The sequence below is a fragment of the Arachis ipaensis genome, chromosome B2, assembly GCF_059453495.1.
Source record: "Arachis ipaensis isolate K30076 ecotype BB chromosome B2, ASM5945349v1, whole genome shotgun sequence".
NCBI lineage: Eukaryota > Viridiplantae > Streptophyta > Magnoliopsida > Fabales > Fabaceae > Arachis > Arachis ipaensis.
In genome coordinates this window covers 29,270,337-29,297,804 of record NC_142437.1, presented here as the reverse complement: position 1 = coordinate 29,297,804, position 27,468 = coordinate 29,270,337, and the positions used below count along the sequence as shown (strand labels likewise).

General features: G+C 36.6%; 3 protein-coding genes and 2 non-coding genes across 5 annotated transcripts in view; 3 read left to right on the top strand and 2 right to left on the bottom strand.

Annotated features, from left to right (window-relative positions):
- Positions 1 to 25,488, top strand: part of LOC148573444 (subtilisin-like protease SBT2.5) — a 62,622-nt gene extending 37,134 nt beyond the window's left edge. Inside the window, exons 3-4 of the mRNA XM_088505774.1 lie at positions 25,032 to 25,176; positions 25,279 to 25,488. Coding sequence (XP_088361900.1) covers positions 25,032 to 25,176; positions 25,279 to 25,488 — 355 coding nt within the window. The remainder of the gene's footprint in view (positions 1 to 25,031; positions 25,177 to 25,278) is intronic.
- On the bottom strand, positions 2,256 to 2,363 carry LOC148573447 (small nucleolar RNA R71). The gene has a single exon (XR_015906716.1). It is a non-coding gene; the product is annotated as a small nucleolar RNA R71 (small nucleolar RNA).
- Positions 11,016 to 12,162, top strand: LOC107627090 (uncharacterized). The gene is made up of 4 exons (XM_088504724.1): positions 11,016 to 11,100; positions 11,431 to 11,493; positions 11,600 to 11,847; positions 11,926 to 12,162. Exons 1-4 carry the CDS (start codon positions 11,016 to 11,018, stop codon positions 12,160 to 12,162), a joined length of 633 nt encoding a protein of 210 aa, XP_088360850.1.
- Positions 16,611 to 16,718, bottom strand: LOC148573446 (small nucleolar RNA R71). The gene has a single exon (XR_015905876.1). It is a non-coding gene; the product is annotated as a small nucleolar RNA R71 (small nucleolar RNA).
- LOC148573445 (uncharacterized) lies at positions 22,875 to 23,457 on the top strand. The gene is made up of 3 exons (XM_088504723.1): positions 22,875 to 22,913; positions 22,995 to 23,102; positions 23,188 to 23,457. The coding sequence occupies exons 1-3, from the start codon at positions 22,875 to 22,877 to the stop codon at positions 23,455 to 23,457; spliced, it is 417 nt and encodes a 138-aa protein (XP_088360849.1).
- Positions 25,489 to 27,468: the final 1,980 nt, after the last annotated feature.

Below are 27,468 nucleotides of genomic sequence, written 5' to 3'. Positions count from 1 at the left end.
GACTAAGATTTACAAGGTCACCATAGCTTGCTTCAAGCCGACAATCTCCGTGGGATCGACCCTTACTCATCACGTAAGGTTTATTACTTGGACGACCCAGTGCACTTGCTGGTTAGTTGTGCGAAGTTGTGACAAAGAACTAAGATTATGAACGTGTGTGTTGAGTTTTTAGCGCCGTTACCAAGGAATGAACAATCACGATTTTTGCGCACCAAGTTTTTGGCGCCGTTGCCGGGGATTGTTCGAGTTTGGACAACTGACGGTTCATCTTGTTGCTCAGATTAGGTTACTTTATTTTGATTTTAACCTTTTTGTTTTTATTACTCTTATTTTCGAAAAATTCAAAAAAAATAATTTATAAAATCATAAAATCAAAAATATTTTTGTGTTTCTTGTTTGAGTCTAGAGTCAAGTTTTAAGTTTGGTGTCAACTGCATCTTTTTTAATTTTCTAAAAAAATTTATTTTCGAAAATTTCATGCATTGCATTCTTCATGATCTTCAAGTTGTTCTTGGCCAGTCTTCTTGTTTGATCTTCATATTTTCTTGTTTTGTGTCTTTTCTTGTTTTTCATATGCATTCTTGAAACATTAATGCCTAAAGAATAAAAATTTTTAAGTTTGGTGTCTTGTATGTTTTCTTTTCTTAAAAACTTTTCAAAAAATAAGTTCTTGGTGTTCATCTTGACATTCAAAGTGTTCTTGGTATTCATCTTGACATTCATAGTGTTCTTGCATGCATCACATGTTTTGATCCAAAATTTTCATGCATTGAGTCTTTTTGATGTTTTTCTCTTTCATCATTAAAAATTCAAAAAATCAAAAAAATATCTTTCCCTTATTCTATCATAAAATTTCGAAAATTTGGGTTGACTTTTTCAAAAATTTTTCAAAATTAGTTGTTTCTTATGAGTCAAATCAAATTTTTATTTTAAAAACTCTATCTTTTTCAAATCTTTTTCAAAAAAAATCAAATTTTTTTCATTTTTCTTTCATAATTTTTGAAATTTTCAAAAATCTTTTTCATAATTTTTGAAAATCTTATTAGCATTTAATGTGATTGATTCTAAAATTTTAAGTTTGTTACTTGCCTAGTAAGAAAGGTTCAATCTTTAAAATTTTAAATCATATCTTTTAGTTTCTTGTTAGTCAAGTAATCAACTTTGATTTCAAAAATCAAATCTTTTCAAATTTCTTTTTCAAATCTTTTTCAAATTAAGTTTCAATCATATCTTTTTCAAAATCAATTTCAAAATCTTTTCTAACTTCTTATCTTTTCAAAATTTGATTTTCAAATCTTTTTCAATTAACTACTTAACTTTTTGTTTGATTCTTATCTTTTTCAAAACTACCTAACTAACTCTCTCTTTCTAATTTTCAAAAATCCCTTCCCTCTTTTTCAAAATTCTTTTTTTAAATTAACTAATTGTTTTAAATTTAATTTAATTTGATTTAATTTTCCTTGCTTAATTTTTGAATTTTGAATTTTAATTTTTAATTTTTAATTTAAAAACAAAAATACTTTTATTTTATTTTATCTAATTTTCAAAAATTTTTCTCTCTCACCTCTTTCTAATTATTTATTCATCTACTAACACTTCTCTTTCTTAAAAATTCAAACCCCTCCCTCCTTCTGTGTTCGAATTTCTTCTCTTCTCTTCTACTTACATAAGGAATCTCTATACTGTGACATAGAGGATTCTATATTTTCTGTTCTCTTCTTTTTCATATGAGCAGGAACAAGAACAAGAACATTCTTGTTGAAGCTGATCCGGAACCTGAAAGAACTCTGAAGAGAAAGCTAAGGGAAGCTAAAGCACAACTCTCTGGAGAAAATCTGACAGAAATTTTCAAAAAAGGAGACATGGCCGAAAATAACAACAATGAAAGGAAGATGCTTGGTGACTTTACTGCACCTAATTCCAATTTACATGGAAGAAGCATCTCAATCCCTGCCATTGGAGCAAACAACTTTGAGTTTAAACCTCAATTAGTTTCTCTGATGCAACAGAACTGCAAGTTTCATGGACTTCCATCTGAAGATCCTTTTCAGTTCTTAACTGAATTCTTGTAGATCTGTGATATTGTTAAGACCAATGGGGTTGATCCCGAGGTCTACAGGCTTATGCTTTTCCCATTTGCTGTAAGAGACAAAGCTAGAATATGGTTGGACTCTCAACCTAAGGATAGCCTGAACTCTTGGGATAAGCTGGTCACGGCTTTCTTAGCCAAGTTCTTTCCTCCTCAAAAGCTTAGTAAGCTTAGAGTGGATGTTCAAACCTTCAAACAGAAAGAAGGTGAATCCCTCTATGAAGCTTGGGAGAGATACAAGAAACTAACCAAAAAGTGTCCTTCTGACATGCTTTCAGAATGGACCATCCTGGATATATTCTAAGATGGTCTATCTGAGCTATCAAAGATGTCACTGGACCATTCTGCAGGTGGATCCATTCACCTAAAGAAAACGCCTGCAAAAGCTCAAGAACTCATTGACATGGTTGCAAATAACCAGTTCATGTACACTTCTGAAAGGAATCCTGTGAATAATGGGACACCTATGAGGAAGGGAGTTCTTGAAATTGATACTCTGAATGCCATATTGGCTCAGAATAAAATATTGACTTAGCAAGTCAATATGATCTCTCAGAGTCTGAATGGATTGAAGGAATCATCCAACAGTACTAAAGAGGCATCTTCTGAAGAAGAAGCTTATGATCCTGAGAACCCTGCAATAGCAGAGGTGAATTACATGGGTGAACCCTATGGAAACACCTATAATCCCTCATGGAGGAATCATCCAAATTTCTCATGGAAGGATCAACAAAAGCCTTAACAAGGCTTTAATAATGGTGGAAGAAACAGGTTTAGCAATAGCAAGCCTTTTCCATCATCCACTCAGCAACAGACAGAGAATTCTGAGCAGAATCCATCTAGCTTAGCAAATATAGTCTCTGATCTATCTAAGGCCACTTTAAGTTTCATGAATGAAACAAGGTCCTCCATTAGAAATTTGGAGGCACAAGTGGGCCAGCTGAGTAAAAGAGTCACTGAAACTCCTCTTAGTACTCTCCCAAGCAATACAGAAGAGAATCCAAAAAGAGAGTGCAAGGCCATTGATTTAACCATCATGGCCGAACCTACAAGGGAGGGAGAGGACGTGAATCCCAGTGAGCAAGACCTCCTGGGATGTCCAGTGATCAACAAGGAGTTTCCCTCTGAGGAACCAAAGGAATCTGAGGCTCATCTAGAGACCATAGAGATTCCATTGAACCTCCTTATGCCATTCATGAGCTCTGATGAGTATTCTTCTTCTGAAGAGAATGAAGATGTCACTGAAGAGCAAGTTGCCAAGTACCTTGGCGCAATCATGAAGCTGAATGCCAAATTATTTGGTAATGAGACTTGGGAAGATGAACCTCCCTTGCTCATCAATGAACTAAGTGATCTGGATCAACTGACATTGCCTCAGAAGAAATAGGATCCTGGAAAGTTCTTAATACATTGTACCATAGGCACCATGACCTTTGAGAAGGCTCTATGTGACCTTGGGTCAGGGATAAATCTCATGCCACTCTCTGTAATGGAGAAACTTGGGATCTTTGAGGTGCAAGCTGCCAGAATCTCATTAGAGATGGCAGATAACTCAAGAAAATAGGCTTATGGACAAGTAGAGGACGTGCTAGTAAAGGTTAAAGGCCTTTACATCCCTGCTGATTTCATAATCCTAGACACTGGGAAGGATGAGGATGAATCCATCATCCTTGGAAGACCCTTCCTAGCCACAGCAAGAGCTGTGATTGATGTGGACAGAGGAGAATTGATCCTTCAACTGAATGAGGACAACCTTGTGTTTAAAACTCAAGGTTCTCCTTCTGTAACCATGGAGAGGAAGCATGAAAAGCTTCTCTTACTGCAGAGTCAACCAAAGCCCCCACAGTCAAACTCTAAGTTTAGTGTTGAACCCCCACATTCAAACTCTAAGTTTGGTGTTGCGAGGTTCCAACCTTGCTCTGATTATCTGTGAGGCTCTATGAGAGCTCACTGTCAAGCTATTGACATTAAAGAAGCGCTTGTTGGGAGGCAACCCAATGTTATTTAAAGCATATCTATTTTATTTTCTTTTTGTTATTTCGTATTTTATTAGGTTGATGATCATGTGAAGTTACAAAAACTACTGAAAAATCAAAAACAGAATAAAAAATAGCATTAAAAATAGCACACCCTGGAGGAGAGCAGTCTGGCGTTTAAATGCCAGAAACAAGCATCTACCTGGCGTTAAACGCCAGAAACAAGCTACATTTGGGCGTTTAACGCCAGAAACAGGCAGTAGTCTGGCGTTAAACGCCAGGATTGCACAGCAAGGGCGTTTTACATGCCTAATTGGAGCAGGGATGTTAAGTCCTTGGCCCCACAGGATCTGTGGACCCCACAGGATCTCCACCACTTTTTCTCTTCTCTTCACACCTTTTCATAACTCTCCTCCCCAAATACCCTTCACCAATCACCTCCATTACTCCTCCAAAACCATCATATAACCATCTAAAACCCTCCTTGGCCGAATACACCTTCTACCTCCATCTCCTCCATTTTCTTCTTCTTCTACTACTACTTTCTTTCTTCTTTTGCTCGGGGACGAGAAAACCTTTTAAGTTTGGTGTGGTAAAAGTATTGCTTTTTATTTTTCCATAACCATTTATGGCACCTAAGGCCAGAGAAACCTTTAGAAAGAGGAAAGAGAAGACAAAAGCTTCCACCTCCGAGTCATGGGAGATGGAGAGATTCATCTCAAGGGTCCATAGCTCAGTGGCAGAGCATTTGACTGCAAAATAAGAGATCATGGACCTCAACAAGAGCATGAGGAAATTCCTCACCATGAAATCCCTGAGATGCCTCAAGGGATGCACTTTCCTCCACAAAACTATTGGGAACAAATCAACACCTCCCTAGGAGAATTAAGTTCCAACATGGGACAACTAAGGGTGGAACATCAAAAGCACTCCATCATCCTTCATGAGATTAGAGAAGATCAAAGAGTTATGAGGGAGGAGCAACAAAGACAAGGAAGAGACATAGAGGAGCTCAAAAGCACCATTGGTTCTTCAAGAAGAGGAAGACGCCACCCTCACTAAGGTGGACTCATTCCTTAATCTCCTTGTCTATTTATTTTACTGTTTTTCGATTTTTGAGCCTTATGTTTATTTATATTTGTGTCTTATTACATGATCATTAGTGTCTAAGTGTCTATGCCTTAAAGTTATGAATATGAATCCATCATCCCTCTTAAATGAAAAATGTTTTAATTACAAAAGAACAAGAAGTACATGGTTTCGAATTCATCCTTGAAACTAGTTTAATTATTTTGATGTGGTGATAATACTTTTTTATTTTCTGAATGAATGCTTCAACAGTGCATATGTCTTTTGAAGTTGATGTTTATGAATGTTAAATATATTGGCTCTTAAAGAATAAGGAAAAAGGAGACATGTTATTTGATAATCTGAAAAATCATAAAAATGATTCTTGAAGCAAGAAAAAGCAGTGAATACAAAGCTTGCAGAAAAAAATGGCAAAAAAAAGAGAAAAAAAGAAAAAGCAAGCAGAAAAAGCCAATAGCCTTTAAAACCAAAAGGCAAGGGTAATAAAAAGGATCCAAGGCTTTGAGCATCAGTGGATAGGAGGACCTAAAGGAATAAAATCCTGGCCTAAACGGCTAAACCAAGATGTCCCTAACCATGTGCTTGTGGTGTGAAGGTGTCAAGTGAAAACTTGAGACTGAGCGGTTAAAGTCAAGGTCCAAAGCAAAAAAAGAGTGTGCTTAAGAACTCTGGACACCTCTAATTGGGGACTTTAGCAAAGCTGAGTCACAATCTTAAAAGGTTCACCCAGTTTTGTGTCTGTGGCATTTATGTATCCGGTGGTAATACTGGAAAACAAAGTGCTTAGGGCCACGGCCAAGACTCATAAAGTAGCTGTGTTCAAGAATCAACATACTGAACTAGGAGAATCAATAACACTATCTGAATTCTAAGTTCCTATAGATGCCAATCATTCTGAACCTCAATGGATAAAGTGAGATGCCAAAACTATTCAAGAGGCAAAAAGCTACAAGTCCCGCTCATCTGATTGGAGCTAAGTTTCATTGATATTTTGGAATTTATAGTATATTCTCTTCTTTTTATCCTATTTGATTTTCAGTTGCTTGGGGACAAGCAACAATTTAAGTTTGGTGTTGTGATGAGCGGATAATTTATACACTTTTTGGCATTATTTTTACATAGTTTTTAGTATGATGTAGTTAGTTTTTAGTATATTTTTATTAGTTTTTAATTAAAATTCACATTTCTGGACTTTACTATGAGTTTGTGTGTTTTTCTATGATTTCAAGTATTTTCTGGCTGAAATTGAGGGACCTGAGCAAAAATCAGATTCAGAGGTTGAAGAAGGACTGCAGATGCTGTTGGATTCTGACCTCCCTGCACTCAAAGTAGATTTTCTGGAGCTACAAAACTTTAAATGGCGTTCTATCAATTGCGTTGGAAAGTAGACATCCAGGGCTTTCCAGAAATATATAATAGTCTATACTTTGCCCGAGTTTAGATGATGCAAACTGGCGTTCAACTCCAGTTCCATGCTGCATTCTGGAGTTAAACGCCAGAAACAGGTTGCAAAGTAGAGTTGAACGCCAGAAACAGGTTACAAACTTGCGTTCAACTTCAAGAGAAGCCTCTACACGTGTAAAGCTCAATGCTCAGCCCAAGCACACACCAAGTGGGCCTCAAAAGTGGATTTCTGCATCATTTACTCATTTCTGTAAACCCTAGTAACTAGTTTAGTATAAATAGGACTTTTTACTATTGTATTTACATCTTTTGGATTATCTTTTGATCCTTTGATCACGTTTGGGAGCTGGCTATTCGGCCATGCCTGGACCTTTATCACTTATGTATTTTCAACGGTAGAGTTTCTACACACCATAGATTAAGGTGTGGAGCTCTGCTGTTCCTCATGAATTAATGCAAAGTACTATTGTTTTTCTATTCAATTCAAGCTTATTCCTATTCTAAGATATCCATTCGCACCCAAGAACATGATGAATGTGATGATTATGTGACGCTCATCATCATTCTCACCTATGAACGCATGCCTGACAAACACTTCCGTTCTACATGCAAACAAGCTAGAATGAGTATCTCTTAGATATCTAATACAGAGGACCGAGTCCGAGATATTAGAATCTTTGTGGTATAAGTTAGAACCCATGGATGGCCATTCTTGAGATTCGAAAAGTCTAAACCTTGTCTGTGGTATTTCGAGTAGGATCTGGGAAGGGATGGCTGTGACGAGCTTCAAACTCGCGAGTGCTAGGCGTAGTGACAGACGCAAAAGGATAGTAAATCCTATTCCACTATGATCGAGAACCGACAGATGATTAGCCGTGCAGTGACAACGCATTGGACCATTTTCACAGAGAGGATGGGATGTAGCCATTGACAACGGTGATGCCCTACATAAAGCTTGCCGTGGAAGGGAGTAGGAATGATTGGATGAAGACAGCAGGAAAGCAGAGGTTCAGAGGAACGAAAGCATCTCTATATGCTTATCTGAAATTCTCACCAATGAATTACATAAGTATCTTTATCCTAGTTTATGTTTTATTTATCTTTTAATTATTAAAACTCTATAACCTTTTGAATCCGCCTGACTGAGATTTACAAGGTGACCATAGCTTGCTTCAAGCCGACAATCTCCATGGGATTGACCCTTACTCATCACGTAAGGTTTATTACTTGGACGACCCAGTGCACTTGCTGGTTAGTTGTGCGAAGTTGTGACAAAGAACTAAGATTATGAACGTGCGTGTTGAGTTTTTAGCGCCGTTACCAAGGAATGAACAATCACGATTTCTGCGCACCACAACTCCATCGTCCTCTTGAGCAACTTTCATTGGACAAGGTGCCTTGGAATCCCTTTCCTTCAATTGCGTTCCGGACCTCAAGGTTACGATGTTGATGCCACCTTTGGGGTTGGGTAAAGGTTGAGAGGGTATGGCACTAGATATTGAGGCTTGAGGAGTGGGAATAGAAGGTGGCTCCATGCGAGTAATGAGAGCTTGGAGAGTAGAAGTGAGGCCATTAAGGCTTGAGTTGAGGGTGTTTTGGAGTTCCTTTTGTCCTTGGAGTATGGATCAAAGTGTGTCATCTTGATTTGGAGATGTGGAAGGGTAGGTAATTTATGGTGCTTGGGGTTGATTGGGTGGAAGTGGTTGTCTATGAGGTGGTATGTAGGTTTGATAGTTCCTTCCTTGATTTGGTTGTTGGTTTGGGGGGTTTTGTGAATGGCAGTTTTGTGAAGTGTTGTTGTTCCATCTTTGGTTGCCTCCATTGTCCCTTCCTCCTTGTTGATAATTGTCCCACCAACTTTGGTTGGAGCTATCCCTCCATCCTTGATTGGAGTTGTTACTCCCTTGGCTATAGTTGCCTCCTTGTTGGGGGTACCCTTGGTTATAATTGCTCCCTTGGTTATGGTATCCTTGATTAGAACGTTCATAATAGGGGCGATCATAGAAGTTGTGGGTAGCCGCTAGAGTGTTATCTTCTTGGAGACTTGGACATTCGTCCGTGTAGTGGGAGTAGCATGAGCAAATGCCATACACTCTTTGGGGGACCAATTGTTGACATTGTTGATTTTGAGGAGAAGGTTGTTGTTGAGATGGAGGTTGTTGTTGATTCACTTGGAGTTACTTTAGAAGGCTTGTCATTTCACAAAAGGTCTTGGTAAGGGTAGCGGTCTCACCACTAGAAGAAACTTCATTTACAGCCTTTGGACGGTTGACTCTCTGTCTAGCATGTTGAGTGGACTCGGCCAAGTCGGTAATGAGTTGCCATGCCTCCTCCGCCGTCCTATACTTTGACAAAGAACCGTTGCTTGAAGCATCCAACAAATTCTTATCTTGCTCCCTCATGCCTTGGCACAAATAGCTAAGCAAGACTTGAGTGTCAATCATATGGTTGGGACATGAATCAAGAAGTTTGCGAAATCATTCCCAATATTCATACAAAGTTTTCATCTCGCCTTGTACAATACATGAGATCTCCTTCCTTAGCTTGTCCGTCATTTCCACGGGCATGAACTTATCAAGGAATTCTCTCCTAAGCAAATCCCAATCGGACACAACCTCACTAGGTAAGGTATAGAACCACTCCTTGGCTCTTCCCTCAAGAGAGAAGGGGAAGGCGAACAACCATATAGCCACTTCATCAGATCCTTCCCGCCTAGTAGTCGAGCATACACCATGAAAGTCCTTGAGGTGTCTAATTGGATCTTGTGCGGGAAGTCCATGAAACTTTGGCAAGAGATTGATGAGGGCGGTCTTGAGTTCAAAGTTTGCATTCAAGTTGGGATGAAGCACATGTAGAGGTTAGAGAACAAAATCCGGTGCACCCGCTTCCTTGAGAGTAACTCTCCTTGGAGCGGCCATGTTGTCAAAACCTAGATCGAAAGAAAAACTATTAGTAGTATCAACGGAAGAGTAATTGGTTCCTTCGTTGGATGACTATGATATGGTTGGTGAATTGGTAAAAACCTTTTCACCTTCCTCAAAGACCAACCGCCTCCGAGCTTGCCTAATATGAAGCAAGGTTCTTTCAATTTCCAAATCAAAGGGTGCTAAGCTCGGATTTGGTAGTGAACGCGTCATACAATGAAGGAGATAAGAAACTCATGACATCAATTGGTATCTAAGCGAAGACTAATCCTAACTAACAATCAAACAAGCAAACAATCAATTAAGAGATAAATGCAAGTATTCACATATCAACATATTCACACTAACCAATAGAATGGCACACATAAGCAATTTCTCGGCAACGGTGCCATTTTGATGTACGTAAATATTCTTATGCCGGTTAGAAACTAGTGATGAATCCGATCGTGAGTATAGTCTAACCAACACACGAATACCGCATCAAACAATTCTAAAATCTATGACTGAGAGTATTGATCCCGGGTCGTTCTCCCTAGGAATTGCTTTAGAATGTGCATCATTTATTAGAAAAGCTTTTATGGTTTTGAGAATTGGTGCAAGAATTCAAACTAGCAAAGCAATCAACAATTAATTGAAATAAAAGCCTTGGCCAAGAGTAAGCTTTGGAAGTTCCATCATTATAGTTTCCTTCAATTGTGATAAGAATTGATTGTTGCTTCACTTAGTTAACCCCCTAACAATGGAGGAAAGTCAAGTGAGAGTAACTAACTTGAGTCACAAGTCCTAGTCTCACCCTAGGGAAGTCTAGCTTTAGTGCACTCCAAGTCAATTAGCAATTCTCAATTCATAATCTACAATTGATATCAACTATACAAGTGTCTCCAATAACTCAACCCCTAAGCCAAGTAAGAGAAATCTACTCCATAGCTAAGGTTGTCATTATCACAAATAATTGGTAGGCAATTATAGAAAACATGATGTAATTGAGAGAAGAGAATTGAATCAAAGCTATCTAATCCAAACAATCATCAACAATCAAACAATTGAATGAAACCTCAATTCATTAATCCAAATTCAAAGTAACAAGGTATACCAAATCTAGATCTAAGAAAGAGAATCAAAAGAACATCAATTAAGAGTAGAAGAAGAGTAGATCTACACTTGTAGCCAAACAAAAAGTCAATTATCAATAGATCTCACCAAGAATTCCAAGAAAACTTGCAATGGAGAATGAAAACCTAGAGAGAAGTTGGAGCTTCTCTCTCTAGAAATAAAATGTAACTAACTCCCTAAAAAAATCTACAATTATGACTAATTGTCCTAACACACCTAATCCTTGGTCTTCTTAAGCTTTTCCCTCTAAAATCTGCTCCAAAACAGGGCCTGGGAACCCCCTGAAATCGCTGGGCACGTGTTTCATTTAAAAAATCATGTGCGCACATCGACGCGTACGCGCACTACACGCGTACGCGTCCCTGGGTCTTTTACGATCTTGCGCGCAGGCGTAAGGTGCGCGCGAGCGTCATAAGGGATATGGCCCAGCCATATAGGCGCGCCGGCTCCTCGCTCGGCTCCACTGCGCTGGCTCTGGATGAACGCATCCACGCATACGCGCACGGTGCGCGTGCGCGTGCATGTGCAAATTCCAATTCTTTAATTTGTTTCATGCTCCTTCCATTCATGCATGCTTCCTTCATTCCTCTTAGCCATTTTTACCCTGTGACTTCTGAAATCACTCAACAAATGGATTAAGGCATCTAATGGTAATTGAGGAGGATTACAATGTATCCATTTTGATGCAAAAGAAGCACATTTTCATCTATGAGAAAAAATAGGAAAAAGACACAAAATCATGTAGTTTTATATGAATAAGTGTGGAAGATCATTGATAAAACCCTTAGATTCTATGCATGATAAACCCTAAAAACGGGGTTTATCAACGGGGAAGAAAGCACGGCACTTGATAAAGACTATTATCAACATGTGATGAAGGACATTGATGATGAAGAAGGTACTGTTTTGCTATTTTTCTATCTTCTCTTGTAAGTTGTAATGCTTCTTTTTTCAATTGGCATCACTAATTAGTCCTTAATCTATTTCCTAATGAACGAAACTAGGAGAGCCAAAGAAGAAGAAAACCCGTGGAAAAATAACTTGCAAGGAGATTTATGCAAGGACTATGGAACAGCGGGAAGAAGTCACTTTTGATATTGGACAGACCGTAGGACCAACCGACCAAAGTGTTTCTAATTTAACTAGTTTTGTTGGCACTATTGGTAGAAATAAAAGATTCGTTAGTCTTTTGTACACTAGTTGGCATGTTGTTCCTTCTAAAGCTAAGAAGTTCATGTGGGACTATGTTAACGTAAGACACTCGGTAATTATTGATTTTAATTTTTTTATTCAGCACAAGAGCATATAATAATTACTTATAATCATGCAGACCAAGTTTATCCTCTCAGACAGTGGAGAAAAGTGGGTAATGCAAGCGATTCGAGATGCTTGGAAGCGGTTCAAAGGAAAGATTAAGCAAAAGCACTTCGTTCCCTATGATACTATTGAAGATATGGTGAAGAATCGACCTCCACAAGTACCAGAAAGTGGTTTCATAAAATTGATCTATTATTGGAGTCATCCTCTAATCCAGGTAAAAGACTATATATGTCGAATTTTCATGTGAAACTATTTGACTATTGAAAAAGTAATATAATGTGAAGCAGCTCTACTGACACCTTAACACTTAACAATCTTATGTTTTTTGATGTCTCAATAAGCACTGATTGGATGTGAATTATTGTTATTAAAAGAAAATTTATTAAGTGTTTCAGCATTATGTGATGTCTATATGCCTTTTTCCTTGGCTAGCTACTTTTTTGCTCTGATTTCAAACCTGCTAGAACCAACAGAATGTGTCAGTATTCTTGCATCTTTTCCCCCGCCATTTTCTTGCAACACAGATAAAGGATTGGTTTGTTTAGATTTTATGATTTCCTATTTTTTTAAGTTACAACTACATATATGCAACTCCATCTTACTCTGGATTTCCTTTTTTTCTCCCCGTTGCTGCTTTGAACATGTTTCTTATATTACCCGTTGCTTATGGTTACTGATGAGCGGATAATTTATACGCTTTTTGGCATTGTTTTTAGTATGTTTTTAGTAAGATCTAGTTACTTTTAGGGATGTTTTCATTAGTTTTTATGTTAAATTCACATTTCTGGACTTTACTATGAGTTTGTGTGTTTTTCTGTGATTTCAGGTATTTTCTGACTGAAATTGAGGGATTTGAGCAAAAATCAGATTCAGAGGTTGAAGAAGGACTGCTGATGCTGTTGGATTCTGACCTCCCTGCACTCAAAGTGGATTTTCTGGAGCTACAGAACTCGAAATGGCGCGCTTCCAATCGCGTTGGAAAGTAGACATCCAGGGCTTTCCAGCAATATATAATAGTCCATACTTTAGCCAAGAATAAATGACGCAAACTGGCGTTCAACGCCAGATCTCTGCCCAATTCTGGCGTCCAGCGCCAGAAAAGGATCCAAAACCAGAGTTGAACGCCCAAACTGGCACAAAAATTGGCGTTCAACTCCAAGAAGGACCTCTACACGTGCAACACTCAAGCTCAGCCCAAGCACACACCAAGTGGGCCCCGGAAGTGGATTTATGCATCAATTACTTACTTCTGTAAACCCTAGTGACTAGTTTATTATAAATAGGACTTTTTACTATTGTATTAGTCATATTTGGACGCCTGGTTCTTAGATCAGAGGGGCTGGCCATTCGGCCATGCCTGGATCTTTCACTTATGTATTTTCAACGGTAGAGTTTCTGCATTCCATAGATTAAGGTGTGGAGCTCTGCTGTTCCTCAAAGATTAATGCAAAGTACTACTGTTTTCTATTCAATTCATCTTATTTCGCTTCTAAGATATTCATTCGCACTTCAATCTGAATGTGATGAACGTGACAATCATCATCATTCCCTATGAACGCGTGCCTGATAACCACTTCCGTTCTACATTAGAATTGAATGAGTATCTCTTAGATCTCTTAATCGGAATCTTCGTGGTGTAAGCTAGAATGATGGCGGCATTCAAGAGAATCCGGAAGGTCTAAACCTTGTCTGTGGTATTCCGAGTAGGATTCAATGATTGAATGACTGTGACGAGCTCCAAACTCGCGATTTCTGGGCGTAGTGACAGACGCAAAAGGATAGTAAATCCTATTCCAGCATGATCGAGAACCGACAGATGAATAGCCGTACCGTGACAGGGTGCGTTGACCATTTTCACTGAGAGGATAAGATGAAGCCATTGACAAGGGTGATGCCTCCAGACGATTAGCCGTGCCGTGACAGGGCATTTGGATCATTTTCCCGAGAGAAGACCGAAAGTAGCCATTGACAGTGGTGATGTATCACATAAAGCCAGCCATGGAAAGGAGTAAGACTGATTGGATGAAGATAGCAGGAAAGCAGAGGTTCAGAGGAACGAAAGCATCTCTATTCGCTTATCTGAAATTCTCACCAGTGATTTACATAAGTATTTCTATCCCTATTTTATTAATTAATTTCGAAAACCTCATTACTATTTTATAGCTACCTGACTGAGATTTGCAAGGTAACCATAGCTTGCTTCATACCAACAATCTCCGTGGGATTCGACCCTTACTCACGTAAGGTATTACTTGGACGACCCAGTGCACTTGCTGGTTAGTTGTGCGAAGTTGTGAACCATGGTATTGGCATCATGTGTTTGGCGCCATTACCAGGGAAAGAAAGAGCGATGAATTTTACATAATCAAAGTGTAATCACAATTTCTGCGCACCAAGTTTTTGGCGCCGTTGCCGGGGATTGTTCGAGTATGGACAACTGACGGTTCATCTTGTTGCTCAGATTAGGTAATTTTCTTTTTGTTTTGTTTTCAAAAATTTTTCAAAAATCTTTCAAAAAAATTTTCTTCTTTGTTTTCGAAAAAAAAAATTTAAAAAAAAAATGTGTTTTCAAAAATATATTTTCCTTCAGAATTTTTAAGAATGAATTCTAGTGTTTCATGAAGCATGGCTGGCTGTAAAGCCATGTCTAATACGACTGTAGGGCATGTTAGACGTGTCATGTCTGAGTTACATACTAAAGCTTGGCTGGCTATTAAGCCAAGCCTGACCCTTTGATTGGAGCTTTAGAGCATAAGATTACTGGAATTCATATTAAAAATTTTGGAATCCTTATTTTTCTTTTTTCAAAATGATTTTCAAAAATTTTAAAATAAAAATACAAAAAAAAAATATCATAAAATCATAAAAATCAAAAATATTTTTGTGTTTCCTGTTTGAGTCTTGAGTCATGTTATAAGTTTGGTGTCAATTGCATGTGCATCTTGCATTTTTCGAAAAAATCATGCATTCATAGTGTTCTTCATGATCTTCAAGTTGTTCTTGGTAAGTCTTCTTGTTTGATCTTTGCATTTGCATGTTGTGTGTCTTTTCTTGTTTTTCATATGCATTCTTGAATTCTTAGTGTCTAAGCATTAAAGAATTCTAAGTTTGGTGTCTTGCATGTTTTCCTTGCATTAAAAATTTTTCAAAAATATGTTCTTGTTGTTCATCTTAACATTCATGGTGTTCTTGGTGTTCATCTTGATATTCATAGCATTCTTGCATGCATCACATGTTTTGATCTAAAATTCTCATGCATTGCATCATTTTTCTTGTTTTTCTCTCTCTTCATTAAAAATTCAAACATAATAAAAAAAATATCTTTCCCTTTTTCTCTCATCAAATTCGAAAATTGATTTGACTTTTTCAAAAATTTTTTAAAAATCTAGTTGTTTTTATGAGTCAAATCAAATTTTTAATTTAAAAATCTCATCTTTTTCAAAATCTTTTTCAAAAATCAAATCTTTTTCAAATTTCTTAGTTATTTTCGAAAATTCCAAAAATATTTTTCAAAAATCTTTTTCTTATTTTTATATCAAATTTTCGAAAATAACACTAACAATTAATGTTTTGATTCAAAAATTTTAAGTTTGTTACTTACTTGTTAAGAAAGATTCAAACTTTAAGTTCTAGAATCATATCTTGTGATTTCTTGTGGATCAAGTCATTAATTGTGATTTTAAAAATCAAATCTTTTTCAAAACTAATTTCAATCATATCTTTTCAAAAATATATTCTTATCTTATCTTTTTCAAAAATATAATTTCAAAATATCTTTTCTAACTTCCTAACTTCTTATCTTTTCAAAATTTGTTTCAACTAACTAACTAACTTTTTGTTTGTTTCTTATCTTTTTCAAAACTACCTAACTAACTCTCTCTCTCTAATTTTCGAAAATATCTTCCTCTTTTTCAAAATTTCTTTTTAATTAACTAATTATTTCAATTTTTAAATCTTAATTTTTGAAAATTACTAACCTTTTTCAAAAACTATTTTCAAAAATCACTAACTCTTTTTTCAAAAAATTATTTTCGAAATTTTCCCTCTCTCTTTCGGAGTTCAGATTTTTCTCTTCTTCCTTTCTTCTACTAACAATAAGGAACCTCTTTACTGTGACATAGAGGATTCCTCTTCTTTTCTTTTTCTCTTCTCTTTCTTATGAGCAGGGATAGAGAAAAAGGCATTCTTGTTGAAGCTGACCCAGAACCTGAAAGGACTCTGAAGAGAAAACTAAGAGAAATTAAATTACAACAATCCAGAGACAACCTTATTGAAAATTTCGAACAAGTAAAGGAAATGGCAGCCAAACCCAACAACAATAATGCAAGGAGAATGCTTGGTGACTTTACTGCACCTAATTCCAATTTACATGGAAGAAGCATCTCCATTCCTGCCATTGGAGCAAACAACTTTGAGCTGAAACCTCAGCTAATTTCTCTGATGCAGCAGAACTGCAAGTTTCATGGACTTCCATCTGAAGATCCTTTTCAGTTCTTAACTGAATTCTTGCAGATATGTGATACTGTTAAGACTAATGGAGTGGATCCTGAAGTCTACATGCTCATGCTTTTCCCTTTTGCTGTAAGAGACAGAGCTAGAATATGGTTGAACTCTCAACCTAAAGACAGCCTGAACTCTTGGGATAAGCTGGTCACGGCTTTCTTAGCCAAGTTCTTTCCTCCTCAAAAGCTGAGCAAGCTTAGAGTGGATGTTCAAACCTTCAAACAAAAAGATGGTGAATCCCTCTATGAAGCTTGGGAAAGACACAAATAGTTGACCAAAAAGTGTCCTTCTGACATGCTTTCAGAATGGACCATCCTGGATATATTCTATGATGGTTTATCTGAGCTATCAAAGATGTCATTGGATACTTCTGCAGGTGGATCCATTCACCTAAAGAAAACACCTGCAGAAGCTCAAGAACTCATTGACATGGTTGCTAATAACCAGTTCATGTACACTTCTGAGAGGAATCCTGTGAGTAATGGGACGCCTATGAAGAAGGGAGTTCTTGAAGTTGATACTCTGAATGCCATATTGGCTCAGAACAAAATATTGACTCAGCAAGTCAATATGATTTCCCAGAGTCTGAATGGAATGCAAGCTGCATCCAACAATACTCAAGAGGCTTCTCCTGAAGAAGAAGCTTATGATCCTGAGAACCCTGCAATAGCAGAGGTAAATTACATGGGTGAACCTTATGGAAACACTTATAATTCATCATGGAGAAATCATCCAAGTTTCTCATGGAAGGATCAAAAGCCTCAACAAGGCTTTAATAATGGTGGAAGAAACAGGTTTAGCAATGGCAAGCCTTTTCCATCATCCACTCAGCAACAGACAGAGAATTCTGAGCAGAACTCATCTAGCTTAGCAAACTTAGTCTCTGATCTATCTAAGGCCACTGTGAGTTTCATGAATGAAACAAGGTCTTCCATTAAAAATTTGGAAGCACAAGTGGGCCAGCTGAGTAAAAGGATCACTGAAATCCCTCCTAGCACTCTCCCAAGCAATACAGAAGAAAATCCAAAAGGAGAGTGCAAGGCCATTGACATAACCAAAATGGCCGAACCCAATGACGGAGAGGAGGACGTGAATCCCAAGGAGGAAGACCTCCTGGGACGTCCAGTGGTCAATAAGGAGCTTCCCTCTGAGGAACCAAAGGACTCTGAGGCTCATCTAGAGACCATAGAGATTCCATTAAACCTCCTTATGCCCTTCATGAACTCTGATGAGTATTCCTCTTCTGAAGAGAATGAGGATGTTACTGAAGAGCAAACTGCCAAGTTTCTTGGTGCAATCATGAAGCTGAATGCCAAATTATTTGGTATTGAAACTTGGGAAGATGAACCTCCCTTGTTCATCAATGAACTAAGTGATCTGGATCAACTGACATTGCCTCAGAAGAGACAGGATCCTGGAAAGTTCATAATACCTTGTACCATAGGTACCATGATCTTTAAGGCTCTGTGTGACCTAGGTTCAGGAATAAACCTCATGCCCCTCTCTGTAATAGAGAAACTGGGAATCTATGGGGTGCAAGCTGCTAAAATCTCATTAGAGATGGCAGACAATTCAAGAAAATAGGCCTATGGACAAGTAGAGGACGTATTAGTAAAGGTTGAAGGCCTTTACATCCCTGCTAATTTCATAGTCCTGGATACTGGAAAGGAAGAGGATGAATCCATCATCCTAGGAAGACCTTTCCTAGCCATAGCAAGAGCTGTGATTGATGTGGACAGAGGAGAAGTGATCCTTCAATTAAATAAGGGCAACCTTGTGTTTACAACTCAAGGATCTCTCTCTGCATCCATGGAGAGGAAGCAGAAAAAGCTTCTCTCAAAGCAGAGTCAACCCAAGCCCCCACAGTCAAACTCTAAGTTTGGTGTTGGGAGGCCACAACCAAACTCTAAGTTTGGTGTTGAACTCCCATATCCAAACTCTAAGTTTGGTGTTGGAGAGTCTCAACAATGCTCTGAACATCTGTGAGGCTCCATGAGAGCCCACTGTCAAGCTACTGACATTAAAGAAGCACTTGTTGGGAGGCAACCCAATGTTTATTTATCTAACTATATTTTTGTTTTTCATGTTTTCTTAGGTTCATGATCATGTGGAGCTACAAAATAAATATAAAAATTGGAAACGGAATCAAAAATAGCAGAAGAAAAATCACACCCTGGAGGAAGCACCTGCCTGGCGTTCAACGCCAGAACAGAGCATGGTTCTGGCGCTGAACGCCCAAAATGGGCAGCATCCTGGCGCTGAACGCCCAGAACAAGCATGGTTCTGGCGTTCAACGCCAGAAATGGCAACAAATGGGCGTTGAACGCCCAAAATGGGCACCTACCTGGCGCTGAACGCCCATAGTTGTGTGCAAGGGCATTTTACATGCCTAATGGATGCAGGGATGTAAATCCTTGACACCTCCGGATCTGTGGACACCACAGGATCATCTCAAGATCTGTGGACACCACAGGATCATCTCAGGATCTGTGAATCCCACAGGATCCCCACCTACCTCACCCCCTCTCTCTCCATTCATGATCATCCCTTCTGTTTTCCATTCACCACTCACATCCATACACACATCCCTCCATCTCCTCCATATCTTCTTCTTCTTCTTCTTCTTCTTCTATTCTTTCTTCTTTTGCTCGAGGGCGAGCAACATTCTAAGTTTGGTGTGGTAAAAGCATAAGCTTTTTGTTTTTCCATTACCATTAATGGCACCTAAGGCCAGAGAAACCTCTAGAAAGAGGAAAGGGAAGACAAAAGCTTCCATCAAGGGTCTATAGCTCAGTGGTAGAACATTTGACTGCAAATCAAGAGATCCCTGAGATACCTCAGGGGATACATTTTCTTCCACACAATTATTGGAAGTAACTAAGGGTGGAACATCAAGAGCACTCCATCATCCTTCATGAAATAAGAGAAGATCAAAAAGCAAGGAAAGGAGGAGCGACAAAGACAAGGAAGAGACATAGAAGAGCTCAAGGACATCATTGGTTCCTCAAGAAGGAAACGCCACCATCGCTAAGGTGGATTCATTCCTTGTTCTTATTTCTTCTGTTTTTCATTTTCTATGTTATGTGCTTATCTATGTTTGTGTCTTCATTACATGATCATTAGTAGTTAGTAACTATGTCTTAAAGTTATGAATGTCCTATGAATCCATCACCTCTCTTAAATGAAAAATGTTTTAATTCAAAAGAACAAAAAGTACATGAGTTTTGAATTTATCCTTGAACTTAGTTTAATTATATTGATGTGGTGACAATGCTTCTTGTTTTCTGAATGTATGCTTGAACAGTGCATATGTCTTTTAAAGTTGTTGTTTAAGAATGTTAAATATGTTGGCTCTTGAAAGAATGATGACTAGGAGACATGTTATTTGATAATCTGAAAAATCATAAAAATGATTCTTGAAGCAAGAAAAAGCAGCAAAGAACAAAGCTTGCAGAAAAAAAAAATATATATAGGCGAAAAAAAATTTATAGAAAGAAAAGAAAAAGCAAGCAGAAAAAGCCAAAAGCTCTTAAAACCAAGAGGCAAGAGCAAAAAGCCAATAACCCTTAAAACCAAAAGGCAAGGGAAAATAAAAAGGATCCCAAGGCTTTGAGCATCAGTGGATAGGAGGGCCTAAAGGAATAAAATCCTGGTCTAAGCGGCAAAACCAAGTTGTCCCTAACCATGTGCTTGTGGCGTGAAGGTGTCAAGTGAAAACTTGAGACTGAGCGGTTAAAGTCAAGGTCCAAAGCAAAAAAAGAGTGTGCTTAAGAACCTTGGACACCTCTAATTGGGGACTTTAGCAAAGCTGAGTCACAATCTGAAAAGGTTCACCCAATTATGTGTCTGTGGCATTTATGTATCCGGTGGTAATACTGGAAAACAAAGTGCTTAGGGCCACGGCCAAGACTCATAAAATAGCCGTGTTCAAGAATCATCATACTGAACTAGGAGAATCAATAACACTATCTGAACTCTGAGTTCCTATAGATGCCAATCATTCTGAACCTCAATGGATAAAGTGAGATGCCAAAACTATTCAAGAGGCAAAAAGCTATAAGTCCCGCTCATTTGATTGGAGCTATGTTTCATTGATAGTTTGGAATTTATAGTATATTCTCTTCTTTTTATCCTAATTTATTTTCAGTTGCTTGGGGACAAGCAACAATTTAAGTTTGGTATTGTGATGAGCGGATAATTTATACGCTTTTTGGCATTGTTTTTAGTATGTTTTTAGTAGGATCTAGTTACTTTTAGGGATGTTTTCATTAGTTTTTATGTTAAATTCACATTTCTGGACTTTACTATGAGTTTGTGTGTTTTTCTGTGATTTCAGGTATTTTCTGACTGAAATTGAGGGATTTGAGCAAAAATCAGATTCAGAGGTTGAAGAAGGACTGCTGATGCTGTTGGATTCTGACCTCCCTGCACTCAAAGTAGATTTTCTGGAGCTACAGAACTCGCAATGGCGCGCTTCCAATCGCGTTGGAAAGTAGACATCCAGGGATTTCCAGAAATATATAATAGTCCATACTTTGGCCAAGAATAGATGACGCAAACTGGCGTTCAACGCCAGCTCTCTGCCCAATTCTGGCGTCCAGCGCCAGAAAAGGATCCAAAACCAGAGTTGAATGCCCAAACTGGCACAAAAACTGGCGTTCAACTCCAAGAAGGACCTCTACAGGTGCAACACTCAAGCTCAGCCCAAGCACACACCAAGTGGGCCCCGGAAGTAGATTTATGCATCAATTACTTACTTCTGTAAACCCTAGTGACTAGTTTATTATAAATAGGACTTTTTACTATTGTATTAGTCATCTTTGGACGCCTGGTTCTTAGATCAGAGGGGCTGGCCATTCGGCCATGCCTGGATCTTTCACTTATGTATTTTCAACGGTAGAGTTTCTGCATTTCATAGATTAAGGTGTGGAGCTCTGCTGTTCCTCAAAGATTAATGCAAAGTACTACTGTTTTCTATTCAATTCATCTTATTTCGCTTCTAAGATATTCATTCGCACTTCAATCTGAATGTGATGAACGTGACAATCATTATCATTCCCTATGAACGCGTGCCTGACAACCACTTCCGTTCTACATTAGAATTGAATGAGTATCTCTTAGATCTCTTAATCGGAATCTTCGTGGTGTAAGCTAGAATGATGGCGGCATTCAAGAGAATTCGGAAGGTCTAAACCTTGTCTGTGGTATTCCGAGTAGGATTCAATGATTGAATGACTGTGACGAGCTCCAAACTCGCGATTGCTGGGCGTAGTGACAGACGCAAAAGGATAGTAAATCCTATTCCAGCATGATCGAGAACCGACAGATGAATAGCCGTGCCGTGACAGGGTGCGTTGACCATTTTCACTGAGAGGATAAGATGAAGCCATTGACAAGGGTGATGCCTCCAGACGATTAGCCGTGCCGTGACAGGGCATTTGGATCATTTTCCCGAGAGAAGACCGAAAGTAGCCATTGACAGTGGTGATGTATCACATAAAGCCAGCCATGGAAAGGAGTAAGACTGATTGGATGAAGATAGCAGGAAAGCAGAGGTTCAGAGGAACGAAAGCATCTCTATTCGCTTATCTGAAATTCTCACCAGTGATTTACATAAGTATTTCTATCCCTGTTTTATTAATTAATTTCGAAAACCTCATTACTATTTTATATCTGCCTGACTGAGATTTGCAAGGTAACCATAGCTTGCTTCATACCAACAATCTCTGTGGGATTCGACCCTTACTCACGTAAGGTATTACTTGGATGATCCAGTGCACTTGCTGGTTAGTTGTGCGAAGTTGTGAACCATGGTATTGGCATCATGTGTTTGGCGCCATTACCAGGGAAAGAAAGAGCGATGAGTTTTACATAATCAAAGTGTAATCACAATTTCTGCGCACCAGTTACTCAATATCCTATTTGGCATCTTGCTTCGTCAATTACATTTAATTCTGATATGGTTCCTAGATATACTTCTATTCCTCCTCCATACACACTGCCTTGTCAATTCTTTCTTATTGTGTCCACTAAGTTCTGTAATATATGATATATTTTTAATAGAAAAAAATTTCTTAGCAAGTTGAGGTTGCTTATATCCTTGTTAGTTGGTGCTTTTAACTTGAGGTGTGCCCTGTATATTCTTTCTTTATGTCTTCTGTTCGATCTGATGAAGGAGGTTTGCAAAATTGTTACGACAAGAAGATATGTCACGTTGTGAAAATGTGAACAAGTGCTGCAATGTATTATAAATAGATCTTTTATGCTTGATTTTGGGTATTTTTCATGAGCAATTTTTTTTGGAACACTTTAAAATTGGGGGCTTCTATATTGTCGCTTCATGGATAACTCATTATGCTGCATGTGTTAGTAACTGTATGCTAACTTTTTATTCACTTCCAGTCAATAAGTTAAAGAAACAAGCAATACAAGGAAAAATAGAAGTTTCCACATCGCATGGGGCCAATCAATTTCGGAAGAGTACGAGTGGCTATGGTAAACAGTAGATTTATATTTATTAGAATTTATATTTGCATAAATTGAAGGAAGAAACCGAAGTAAGATCTTGTTTTGCAGCGAGCAACAAAGGAAATAAACGAGGAACCAAAAAGGTTTGAGATGTTCATTGCTACCCGAACAAGTCGGAAGAGGAAAGAAGTGGATGAGAAAACACAAACTGCTGTTGTAAGAGTTCATTGAATCATTCATAATTACATTTCAAATTTAGGATATGGTAACTAATTCAATTTTAAATGTTTCTTCTATGCAGGAAGACTTCCAACACCGCCAAGCTGCTGGTGAAACAGAAGAGGAAGCATTTGAGGCCTTATTCGGGAAAGAACAACCAGGTCGGGTAAGGTTGTATGGAAGATCTGCGACAAAAACTTATCTAAAAAAACATGCTGAAATTAATGAAATTAAGAATCAGCACAAAGAGGAAGTGTCCAGTCTGAAGGATAAACTTGGATACATGGAGGCCCAACAGCAAAAACAAGAGGCCAAACATCAAAAACAAGAGGAAGAGATTCATGGGTTGTGAAATATGATCAAGTTAATACTGCAGTGATCGGAACCTGGAATGAGGTCAGAAAAACTAGAAGCTTTATTACAAGACGCCCAAAAGTCTCCGATTGATGCGAATAGCGGCCATGGATCAACTCATTTTCCAAACTTAGATGTGGTATGTCCTTATCTATTCCTTGTTCCATAGTTTTTTACTTGCATTTACATTAATTGCTATGGCTGGAAATGTTTGTTGGCTTTATTAACACTAAAGTTGTATTGCTATGGCTGAAATTTGTTTGTGCAATTCTGGTTGTTGTATTTCTGATTTTGTGCACTTGGTACATATGAATTTGTCCTTATATCTAATTTAAGTGTGAAAGTCTGGTTAATTAGTGCATGAAAAATGCTATAGGGACATATCAGGATTGTGTTAAAGGAAATGGAAGAAAGAAACACCTGCAGATTTTCATGGTTTGAATGAAACAAGATAATACATAATTCCTTGAATTCACCTCTTTTGCCATGACCATGTTATTTTGTTTTTAGTATATGCTTTCTTGGTTTACATGTCTACGTGTTCCATTTAATTTTTATAATTACGAATATCATTATGAATTTTTTTAACTACTTTTCTATATAATTATGCAGGGTAACAATGAAGATTAAGCTGACTATTATTGTGGTTTATTGGCTAAGATAGAGTTCTATTTAGAATCTTTACATGTATGGTTGACTAATGACTTTTATTAGAAGATACTTTTATTGGCTAAGTGATATTATGGTTTTGATATGACTATGCTTACTTTAGTGTGAGATGTATGAATTTTTACAGTTAACTTCATTCTAGTACTTTTGGATCAATATTATAAATATATTTTGGTTAGAGATCATTTTTATTATTTAAAGAAATTATTTAGTATAATTATGTATTTATTTTATTTTGTAATATTCAACTCATTTAAATAAAAATGCAGAATTATTATACATGTAATCATATTAACTATTATGTTGTATTACTAATTATTAGATTTCTATATATATAATTATATATATAGAAAAAAAACGAGACCTAAGGCTACACTTATATACAGTAGTTATAGTATACAAAAAAAAAGGGACCTAAGGCTACGCTTATAAAAAGTAGCTATGGTATACAATGTGGCTAGGCTTTACAGGTGATGCAATAGTGTTGAAAAGCGTAGCCTATTCTGGAAAAATCAAAGTTGAAAAGCGTAGCCTTTGGTCCTGGACAGCATCACTTGAAAAGTGCACCCTATTCCCAAACGCCAAAAGCGTAGCCCTTGGTGCAGAAAAGCGTAACCTTTGAGAATAAGCAACGGACGAATAGAAATCACCCCAAAAAAGCGTAGCCGTAGCCTAAGGCATAATTTTTTTTCACTTTTGGTTACACTTTTCAAATGTACCTGAATGGGTGTTTTTCTTGTAGTGGCTGCTGATGCCTCTCTCTTCTCTTTAAGAAAAGTAATACAATAATCAACTTGCACTCTGTTATGAACCAAGATCAATTAGTGTTTTTAATGAATTTGTTTTCAATGCTATTTTCTCCTCTAGTAGTGATGAACCAACAATATTATAAACTTCTTCCAGTGAATTGGTTACTTCATATGCTCGCCATCTTGAGAAAAAACATGATATGCTTCTAGAGATGTTGTTTGAACCTGGGACGTACAAAAAACTCTATAGCTATCGACATCTAATAAATAGGTTTGCTGTTCATATTTCCCCAGAACAGGTGAAGTCTTGTCTTATCTTTTTACTCATGTAAGTCAAAAGTAAGATATTTTAAATTTGCTTCCTCACTCTAATTTCCTTGTGTTATCCCTGAATAATGTAGGCAGAAACTCTAAGACATGCACCTGGAGTGAAATCTGTTGAGAGAGACTGGAAAGTGAAGAGACTCACAACACATACGTCGCAGTTTCTTGGGCTTCCAACTGGAGTGTGGCCAACAGGAGGTGTCTTTGACCAGATCGGAGAAGACATTGTGATTGGATTTGTGGATTTAGGGGTCTATCCTCACCATCCAAACTTTGCAACTATATGAACCAGTTCCAAAGTATAAAGGAAAATGTGAAATTTATCCAAATACTAAAAGAAACTTTTATTAGAAGATATTTATGTAAGATATAATATTTTAGTTTTTCGTAGAGTATTGGTAGTAAATTCTAAGTGATCTCATGCTTATTTTGATATGGCTATGCTTAACTTAGTGTGAGATGTATGAATATTCAAAATTAACTTCATTCTTATACTTTTAGTTCTTTGTAAATATATTTTACAGATAATTTTATTATTTAAAATTTTTTTTAGTATAATTATGTTTTTATTTTGATTTTATAATATTTAACTCATTTAATTTAAAATGCAGAATTATATATGTAATCATATTACTAAATATTATGTTGTATAAAAAATATTAGAATATTATATATATAAACAGAAATTTAAAAAAATAAGGGACAAAAGGCTACACTTATATAGAGTAGCTATAGGTATACTATTTGTTACGTTTATAAAATGATGCAATAGCCTTGAAAAGTGTAGCCTATTCTTTTGAATTCTGGTAACCACTAGTGTTAAAAAGCATAGCTTTTGGTCATGGACAGTATCACTTAAAAAGCGCATCCTATTCCCAAAGGTCTAAAGCGTATTCTTTGATACAGAAAAGCATAGCCTTTGAGAATAGACAACACTGATACAGGCATCTCCTAAAAAAGCGTTTCCAAAGCCTAAAAAGCGTAGCTTTTGCTCAAGGAATCATTTTTTTCTTTTTTGACTACACTTTTTAAATTTACTTGAATGGGTGTTTTTCTTGTAGTGATCTAAACTTTCATCCGATCTTCAATAAATTTGAAATATTTAAATAAAAATTATTAAATTCAAATATGTTCATATATATATATATTATTAATTCTAGCCTTAGTTGGTTTGTAAATGTCACCTTAGTCAAATCATATGAGAGTAGTTAACATAGATTCATACATGCTTTTCCACGAATAAATTGTGACTCAAGTCGCCTATTGCTATTGATGATCATCATCAGAAGTTAGTTCATCTATCCATGTTGGCTGTCTTAATATCCACTAACTCATAAATTGATGAAGATAGTATAATCATTAGAAAAAGAAAACAGGAAGGGATATAACTATTTTATTTATTTATTTTGTAATTTGTCAATAATACATCTAGAGATGAATCTAAAAATTTTAATATAGAAAGGTCGATTTAATTATTTTTTTATATTTTCATTACATACAAATAATTTAGACATAATATATATATATATAGTTATTGAATTAGTTTTATCCATTATAAAAATAATTTTATAGTTTGTAATTTCATATATTAATCAATATATTATAAAATTATAAAATATCAATCATTTATAGTGTATTTAGTATATAATATTAAATACCAATAATTTATAGTATGTTTAGTTAAAAAGTGATTATGTATCTTGTTAATTAGTTCTTTAAAAATTTTAAAAAATTTAAAAATAAATTATAAACTATTAGTTACTTGAAAGGCACAATATCTTTATAAAATATAAGATACAAATATAAAAATAAAATGATAGTTGAAACAAAATAAGTTAAGATAAAAAAATAAAGTAAATTTTTTTCTTTTAGAAAGATAAATTTTAAAAGAAAATGAGTATTTTTTAAAAAAACGACACATATAAAATACACAATATAATTACCAAATCATAAGCATGTAAGTCATTATTAATGTTAAAAGAACAAATAATTTTTTTTGAATATAGATATAAAGATGAGTATATAAAAATTAATTTTAAAAAGATAAAGATTTGATTGTATAATATTAAATTAATTAAATAAAAATATTAATAGATTAAATAATTGAAACATAAATCTATCACATAATAAAAAATAATTAATTTATTATATATTCTAATTTTATAATCAAAATGTGCTACATGTCACTTTTTCATTGCAATTAGAATTAAATATTTCCCTCCAAAACTAAGAAATTATTCTCTCATCCTTACTAATTTTATAACCAA

Bases quoted from the DNA above. Each gene is read 5' to 3' on its own strand.
- LOC107627090 (XM_088504724.1), top strand. From the start codon at position 11,016: ATGGCCCAGCCATATAGGCGCGCCGGCTCCTCGCTCGGCTCCACTGCG. The intron at 11,494-11,599 runs GTACTGTTTTGC...GAACGAAACTAG, and splicing joins GGACATTGATGATGAAGAAG to GAGAGCCAAAGAAGAAGAAA. The intron at 11,848-11,925 runs GTAAGACACTCG...ATAATCATGCAG, and splicing joins TCATGTGGGACTATGTTAAC to ACCAAGTTTATCCTCTCAGA.
- LOC148573445 (XM_088504723.1), top strand. From the start codon at position 22,875: ATGGGGCCAATCAATTTCGGAAGAGTACGAGTGGCTATG. The intron at 22,914-22,994 runs GTAAACAGTAGA...CTTGTTTTGCAG, and splicing joins GAAGAGTACGAGTGGCTATG to CGAGCAACAAAGGAAATAAA. The intron at 23,103-23,187 runs GTAAGAGTTCAT...TCTTCTATGCAG, and splicing joins AGAAAACACAAACTGCTGTT to GAAGACTTCCAACACCGCCA.